General features: G+C 57.0%; 1 protein-coding gene and 1 long non-coding RNA gene across 4 annotated transcripts in view; one reads left to right on the forward strand and one right to left on the reverse strand.

Annotated features, from left to right (window-relative positions):
• LOC140617961 (uncharacterized) overlaps positions 1 to 4,196 on the reverse strand; it is a 49,358-nt gene extending 45,162 nt beyond the window's left edge. For 2 of the 3 annotated variants that reach the window (XR_012018109.1, XR_012018108.1), the window contains exon 1: positions 3,861 to 4,196. This is a non-coding gene — a long non-coding RNA (uncharacterized lncRNA). The remainder of the gene's footprint in view (positions 1 to 3,860) is intronic. The other variant, XR_012018110.1, reaches the window with a different exon arrangement.
• Positions 4,197 to 4,290: 94 nt separating this feature from the next.
• THBD (thrombomodulin) lies at positions 4,291 to 7,908 on the forward strand. Its single transcript, XM_072799811.1, has one exon. The coding sequence runs from the start codon at positions 4,326 to 4,328 to the stop codon at positions 6,060 to 6,062; it is 1,737 nt and encodes a 578-aa protein (XP_072655912.1). The 5' UTR covers positions 4,291 to 4,325; the 3' UTR covers positions 6,063 to 7,908.
• Positions 7,909 to 8,318: the final 410 nt, after the last annotated feature.

Below are 8,318 nucleotides of genomic sequence, written 5' to 3' on the forward strand. Positions count from 1 at the left end.
CCAAACTCTAGCAACTGGTAATTGGCAAAATCAGGGCTTTCATGTACTGTATATTCTCATTCTCTCATCCTACGTGAGCTGGAGATTCTTAGTTTCGCCACTGACTAGCTGCCTGGCCTTGGGACGTCATTTATTCTCCCTGACCTTCAGTTTCCAAACCTGGAAAATGAGGAATTAACAACGGATGCCTCCAGGGCAGATGGGGAGTTAGCCTGAGGCTTTATGAGAGCCCTCCAGGTGCACAGGGGTGCAGGGCTTGCCTCCAGGGCTGTCTTCAATTCCTTCCCTATTCCTACTGGAAAAAACTTATTTTTTCCTTGCTTTTTTTTTTTATTGTTATTATTGGTAAAAATGCTCAGCTGAACAGAATCTCATCCAGCAGATATTTAGTGAGTCTCTGCTGTGATCAGGAACCATGCTGACTGTTGAACACAATCATCAGCTGAATTCAAATTCTAGAAACCTGAGTATATCCTTTTCTAGCTAACATCTGTTGAGAGTTCACTACAGTTCAGCCCTTCTAAATGCTTTACATATATAACTCACACAATCCTCATAGTAACACTTTGTTAGCAGTGACTGTTAGGATTCCCCACCACACAGTTGAGGAAACTGAGGCACAGAGAGGCTGAGCTACTTGCCAGATGTGACACAACTTATAAATGATGGAGCTGGAACTCTGATCCAGTCAAGCTGGCTGCAAAGCCCCCACTCCTAACCGTAAGGCTCTAAGGCCCCCCCATCCTTGTGTTTGCAGGTTAATAGGAGGAAGTCATCCTGGAACCAGGGCAGAAAGGAGCACTTTCAAGAGGTCCTCAAACAACTCCTTGAGTGTGGGACCCAGGAAATTTAACAAAAATCCCCTACCCCTGGACAAGCAGAGTAGGACTAACTCCATTTTGGGCTACACCCGCCACCTCCCCTATGACCCCCACACGACCTGCTTATTGCTTAAGGCGCTGCCCCACCCTAGTCAGGCCGCTGGGCACACCCTCATCGGAAATCGGCTCATAACAATGTAACCCTGCTCTGTGCCCGCCAAAACTGCGCGCGGATTCTGACCAAAGTAATAGGCCAGGTCAAGTGGATCCTATAGGGTAAGGTGTAATTCTATCGGCCACCTGCGTGTGGACCGACATGACTGTGCAACTTTCTGCGTATCCCATGGGCCACTGGCCCCTATAAAGCTGCTACGCCTCTTAGTCTCGGGGTCCAAGTCCCTGCTCCGCTGTGTCGGGTGCACTTGGACCCAAGCCCAAGCTTGTAAATAAACCCTCGTGTGACTGCATCGGTGTCGGCTCCTCGGTGGTTTCTCGGATTCGCAATCTTGGGCACAACATTGAGCACTGCCTGCAAACAAAACATGCTGTAGGCTGGATGGGGATACAAAGATGTGTAAGAGTTATTCTCCACCCCCGGAAACTAGATTGTAAGTCTAACAAAGAGCATGATTAAAAAGAACATGCTTACTTGTAAAGCAAGAAAGGTGTGGTAAGTGCTAAATTGCTGACAGTCCTATGAACTTCACAGAGAAATCAGTTCTTATTCAGAAACATTTGTGATGGAGAGCGTGTCACCTGTGCCTTAAAAGAAGGATGCGATTTCAGTAGATGGAGAAGAGGCAAAGAAGAGAACTTTCCCAGTAGACCAAAAGACAGGAGTCATGGGATGCAGGTGAGACACAGGGAGGCTTTTCTCTGACAGTCAGCAGGGGCTCCTCTTGCTGGGACCTGCAGCATCTGTGGGAATAAGTGACTTAGACAAAGGGGGGGGGGGTTGTAAAGAGGCAAAGGCCATGGGCAGAACTGTGAGGACTGGCCACCCTCATGGGGCAAGAGGAGCAGAGGGGCCACCCCCCTGGCAGGTAGAGGAGAGGAGGAGCAGGAGGTCCGGTGTCTCAGAAGTTGTGGGAGGAAGAGAGCGGAAATAGCCAGGGATCAAGAGTGCAAACAACATAGAGACACCAAGAAAAGATAAAAGCAGAAAATAAGTTTTTGGCTTCAGTATCTAGGAGATGATGGGTTGTTCTTCAAGGGGGCTGTTCCAAGGAAACAGCAAAATGGGCCTGGACTGGTGAGTACTCAGTGAAGGTGGGAGGGCCAGGGGCTAGCCATGGAGAGGGAGCTGCTAGCATCATCCCCATGGAAACAGAGGCAGTGGCCCACCCTTTAAGCAGGAGGTGCAGAGAGGAAGGGTGGTAGTTGAAAATATGCAAAAAGGCATCAAAGTAATGGCTCAAGGAGACTCAAACAGGACACCCCACTAAAGATAGCCATGGCAAAAAGCGAACTAGCCTGGTGTGCAGCAAGCCTTTGAGGGCAGGCAGGCTTGAAAATCTTAGTAAAGTTTGAGCAAAGGGTGTAACTGGTTCTGTCCCCTCTCTTGTCTCAAGAATCCAGGCAATTGCTCACTTTCTGAGATTTTTCAGGGGCGACCTGTGGGATGATGGCAAATGCCCAAGGGCTCCGCCCCAATGTGAAGGCCCCACTCCTAGGGCCAAGGGCACCTGAGGCAACCGGGATCCAGCTCCAGCCTCCTTGGGCAGGCTGTGCATGTGAGTCAAGACCCCAGCTCAGCACAGGAAGCCAGTGGGGTATCAGACCGGCACCTGGAGACAACCTGTCTCTCCAAATCTGCTGGTCTTTTCTTCCTCTTCGGGGAGGTGCAGAGGCGTCCATTCCAGTGTGCTTTAGACATCAGTCTCTGCGCTGGGTTCCCTACCTAGCTTTCAGGAGGCCCTGCCATCCCCAGCTCTCAGGCTCTACCCTGGGGTGTAGGGGAGTGTAGGGAAGGACCGCTGTCCCTCCTCCCTTTCGCTCTCTGCTTTCTGAGTGTCCACACCCCACACCTTGGGTCACTATCCGCCAGTACAATGAGGTGGGGTGGGGGGGTGTGCCGGTGCTGTCTTTCGCTTGTGTAGACGCCACACTGGTCTGCCCTCTCACAAGTCTGGGCTCTGCTGGACCAAAGAGGCGGACGCCCAGCTAAGAATGGGTAGAAGCCTCGAGGGGCTTTCCGGGAACCCAGTTTCCAGCCCCCTGCGAGGTCCCGACCGACATTCCCCACACCCATCACTCTTTTCCGCCCAAATTTAGAGGTCTCCGACTTTTAGGTCTTTGTGTAGAGTTCAACAGCGCCGCCCTCTGGCGCCAGGTTGTGAGCGAGCACAGAGCAGAGGCACAGGGCTTAAAAAAAAAAAAAAAAAGCTTGTCCATGTCGTGCTTTGGGCCCACGCCCCACATTCTTGCTGAGTGAATAAGCGGAAAAGGTCGCGAAAGTGACAGATCCCCTCTCCTCCCCGTGCCCCCCCCCCCGGTCGGGCCGCAGAGCCGCCTGCCGCAGCGCGGGGGCAGCGGGACGCACCTGGCACCGCTCGGTCTCTCCGGCCCGCGCAGCCTCCGCGGAGGCGAGGAGGGTGGGCTCGACCCCCGCCGGCCCCCCGGAGGACCCGGTCTGGGCTGCGTGACGGCCCGTCCCGAGGGGAGCCGCGCACAAGCACAAACACACTAACGCGCCCGCTCGGGCACTCGCTGCCGCGGCTCCCGCGGGGCCACAAGAGCCCGCGCCCGGCCGGGTCCTGCGACTCCCACGGGGCAGGAGGCGAGGCGGGCGGCCCGCGCTCCGGGACCCGAGGTTCGCCGGTTCTTCCCGCCCCTCCTCGCGCCGGCTGCAGCCTGTGTCCCGGGGCCCCGAGGGTCCGGTTCCCTCCCCGCGGCTGCTTCCTCAGGGAAGTCCACGCCCTCGGCGGCTCCTCCCGAAATCCTCGTCCGCGCCGGCGCCGCCCCCGAGCCCAGCGGGTCCCGGGCACCCCCCCCCCCGCCCTCCTCTCCCGCCTGCCCGGACAGCGGCGGTGACGGTACCTTTGTAAGACCGGGAAGGGGGCCTGAGGTTGGGTCGGACCGCGGCCCGGGGGCCCCAGAGAAGGGCGGGCGCCGTCTCCGGGGCGCAGGCGGCCAGCGGGGGACCCCAGCGCCCGGCCCGGCTTACTCACCCGCGAGGCGATCCCGGGCGCGAGGGCGGGCACAAGGCGCCGGAGAACCCAGTAATCCGAGAACGCGGCCCAGCCCTTCCCACCGGGCACTTCCTTCCCTTCCCCGGACGTCCCGCCGGGAGGGCGCGCACGTATAAAGCCGGTCCCGGGCCGCCGGCTGTCAGAGGCCGCCTCGCCGGGGCTGCGCGCGGCGGCGGGACGCGTGTGCGCCGGGACCCCCGCGAGAGGCAGTCGCCAGCCGCGCCCCGCGCCCCGCGCCCCTCCGCCCAGGCCGGGCTCTCGCCCCGCGCGGCGCCTGCGCCCCCCGCGCCTGCTCGCCGCGCGCCCCGCCAGCATGCTGCGCGTCCTGCTCCTCGGCGTGCTGGCGCCCGCTGGCCTGGGGCTCCCCACGCCCGCGCAGCCCCAGCCACGCAGCAGCCAGTGCGTGGAGCACGACTGCTTCCAGCTCTTCCGAGGCCCCGCGACCTTTCTCGCCGCCAGCCAGACCTGCGAGGGGCTGGGGGGCCACCTGATGACCGTGCGCTCCTCCGTGGCGGCGGATGTCATTTCCCTGCTACTGAGCGGCGACGGCGGCGACGGCCCCCGCCTCTGGATCGGCCTGCAGCTCCGGCGCGGCTGCAGCGACCCGGGGCAAGGCGGGCCCTTGCGCGGCTTCCAGTGGGTCACCGGCGACAACCGCACCAGCTACAGCAGGTGGGCGCGGCCCCACGTCGGCCCGGCGGGCCCGCCGTGCGCTCCCCTGTGCGTCGCGGTCTCGGACGCCGCGGCCCCGGCGCCCGGCGAGCCCGCCTGGGAGGAGCAGCGGTGCGCGGCGGAGGCCGACGGTTTCCTCTGCGAGTTCCACTTCGCGGCCTCCTGCAGGCCCCTGCTCGTGGACGCCCGCGCCGCGGCGGCCGCCGGCGTGTCGGTCACCTACAGCACCCCGTTCGGGGCCCGGGGCGCGGACTTCCAGGCGCTGCCGGCGGGCAGCTCCGCCGCCGTCGCGCCCTTCGGGGTGCAGCTGGCGTGCGCGGCGCCGCGGGGGGAGGCCGAGGCGCGCTGGGGCCGGGAGGCGCCGGGCGCCTGGGACTGCAGCGTGGAGAACGGCGGCTGCCAGCGCGCGTGCAGCGCAAGTGCCGGGGCGCCGCGCTGCCTCTGCCCGGCTGACACCTACCTGCAGGCCGACGGGCGCTCCTGCGCTACGTTTGCGGAGCACTCGTGCCATAAACTGTGCGAGCATTTCTGCATTCCCAACGCCAGCGTGCCGGGCTCCTACTTGTGCATGTGCGAGACGGGGTACCAGCTGGCTGCCGACCAGCACCGGTGTGAGGACGTGGACGACTGTATCCAGGTGCCCAGTCTGTGCCCGCAGCTCTGCGTCAACACGCGGGGCGCCTTCGAATGCCATTGCTACCCCGGCTACGAGCTGGTGGACAACGAGTGCGTGGAGCCCGTGGACCCGTGCTTCGGGAGCAAGTGTGAGTACCAGTGCCAGCCCGTGAGCCAGACCGACTATCGCTGCATCTGCGCCGAGGGCTTCGCACCTGTCCCGCACGACCCTCACAGGTGCCAGATGTTCTGCAACCAGACCGCGTGCCCAGCGGACTGCGACCCCAACAGCCCAACTTCCTGCCAGTGCCCCGAAGGCTACATCCTGGATGACGGCTTCATGTGCACGGACATCGACGAGTGCGAAAACGGAGAGTGCCCCGAGGCCTGCCGCAACCTCCCGGGCACCTACGAGTGCATCTGCGGGCCTGACTCGCCCTTAGCAGGCCAGGTGGCCACGGACTGTGGCCGCATTATCAGTGACCCTGATGGTGACAGCGACAGCGGCTCTGGGGAGCCCCCAGTCACCCCGACTCCAGGCGTCACCCCCAGCCCCTCACCGGTAGGGCCCGTGCATTCTGGAGTGCTCATTGGCATCTCCATCGCCAGCCTGTCTCTGGTGGTGGCGCTTTTGGCACTCCTGTGCCACCTGCGGAAGAAGCAAGGCGCCCCCAGGGCCGAGCTGGAGTACAAGTGCGGTGCCCCAGCCAAGGAGGTGGTGCTGCAGCACGTGCGGACTGAGCAGATGCCTCAGAAACTCTAAGAGGCCTCTTCCCTGCCCCTGGCTGTAGCTGGGTCTTTCCCTCCCTCCTCTGCCTCTCCCCCTCCCCCAGCCTTGCTCCCTGGCCACCTACTCAGGAGCACTTTAGCTGGTATTGGAACTGGAGAAGATCCTGCCCCGCTTCTTTTGCTGATTCCACACTTGGCTGGGGAGTGGTGGTTGGAAGGAACAAGCTCCCCAGAAACTTCCAGGACATCATCATCAGACAGCTGGGCAGAGATGGCAATTTGTAACGAAGTCACAGACTACGGAGTGTACCATGCCCTCCCCCAGGGGCACATGACGGGTGAGCCTCCTTGGCTGGCAAGCTTTGGGTCAGACTTATGATCCTGTGAACTAGTGAGTGTGATCAAGGTGTGGATAATGACCAAGGTATTTATTTTTTAAGTATTTAGGATGGCTGCTTTTCCCTTTGGTTTTTTGCTTTGTTTCCCCTACTGTATGACTCCAGTCCCCACTTTGTATCCCTCCCTCCCTCCCTCCCTCCTTTCCTCACTTCCCCCTTCCCTATCTGTATATTTATCTATTTCCACTCTTTGGGGGACAGTTAAGCCCCCTATGGTGGTTTTCCCAGCACTCTCTCGCATTGCTGAAGCCCAGACCCCTTCTTTATTCCTCCCATTTCTCCCCTTGCTGGGTCTCAGCCAGCCTGCCTGGAGTTTCCCTCCCTGGCCACAGCCCTTCTGCTCTTCCACGTGTGCCTCTGCAAAACTCCTGTGTGAAACAGAATCCAAAACACTACAATCAGGCTGGTTGGGAATTTATGTGCTCTTGAACCAGATTTGCTAGTTTATTCCTGAAATTTCAGGCTTTCAGGGTAATATCACTTTAATAAGAGTTAAGATGTGAGAGGCATTCATTGAACTAATGTTGCATTATAGAAATTCAACCCAAGGAGTTTTTTTATTTTTATTTTTTAAACAATGAGTCTGGGTTTTATTGTCGTTTTCATTTGAACTGAAAGATCCGTATTGTTGTTAAGTTTCTTATGTGTCTTTTTCCCATTATTATAATTGATGTTATTACTGGCTATCTTGGACAATGTTGAAAATGTTCTCATGATTGCTCTAGATTAAGACAGGGATGAAGCACCTCCCAGGAAATGGTTTAAGAAAGTTCTGAGCTGCACAATTCATGCCAGTTACCATTTTGAGTCTTATTCTTCTTATAATGTGTGCTCCGAAACAAAGCCAGTTCTGCTGGGTTTGGGGGGATTTGGGAACTTGGGGATGGAGCCTGGCACATGCTCAATTCAGGCTTCACCTTGATCAAGCCCTTGAGAATTTCTCCCACTTCTGAGTGACCTTCTAACCCTGGCCTCTTAGAACACGGTTCCTGGACAAGCAGTGGGAGCTGCCCCTGGCAGCTGGTTAAAATGCAGAAAGTTGGGCTGCATGAAAATCTGTATTTCAACAAGATCTGCAGGGGTCTGCCCAGTCTAGCTTGAGAAGAACTGTTTTGGACAGCTTCCAACTTTCTGGAATACATTACATATGGATCAGTAATAAGCAGAAGGCCAAGTCAGGCCTGTATTCTCAAGAAACTGAGGAATTTTTGATGTATATAGCTTTGCTCTCTGATAGAGGTACACCTTGAGGGGTTGTTGGCTCAAAGGGTTGTTGGCTCAACGAAGCTAGGAAGGGATCATGCTTCACTGTATGGGGAAGATGTATCATACAGGTGTATCTTTTATAAAACAAAGGTTTTCCTCTATTTTGTAAACTCAGCACATTTGTACATAGTTATTTATTTATTGGAGACAAACTAGAACACAGGCAAAACTCTTGCTTATGACGTCACATGTAGGAAATAAACAAATAACAGAGTGCTCTTGGGCTTTTGTCTGTTTACTACGCACTTTCCCCAACCCCCTCATTTATGTCATTAAACAGGGCTCACAAACGATGCAAATGCCAGGAGACACCTTGAAAGGCTGCTCCACACCCCATGGCTAGCTATATCTGCTCACGGCACCATCTCTCACTTTCAAAGATCTTTCCAGAGGAGATTATTTTCACTGTAGAAGGACTTCATGTTATGTCTGTATGCACAAATATTTATGTTTTCTTCTGTAACCATAACAACTTCATACATAGGACTTGTGTCTATGTGTTTTGAAACACACTATAGGATTATTTGTTGGGATGTGTTAAAGAAACAGTTCTTCTTGGGGGCATCTCTAGTCCCAGCTGTGTGTCCTTCCTGTGAATGGTTTGGCTTTATCTGCCCTCTGAGATA

This window comes from Canis lupus, chromosome 26, assembly GCF_048164855.1.
Source record: "Canis lupus baileyi chromosome 26, mCanLup2.hap1, whole genome shotgun sequence".
NCBI classification, from domain to species: Eukaryota; Metazoa; Chordata; class Mammalia; order Carnivora; family Canidae; genus Canis; species Canis lupus.

Coding starts and splice junctions, on each gene's coding strand:
- THBD (XM_072799811.1), top strand. CDS start 4,326: ATGCTGCGCGTCCTGCTCCTCGGCGTGCTGGCGCCCGCTGGCCTGGGG.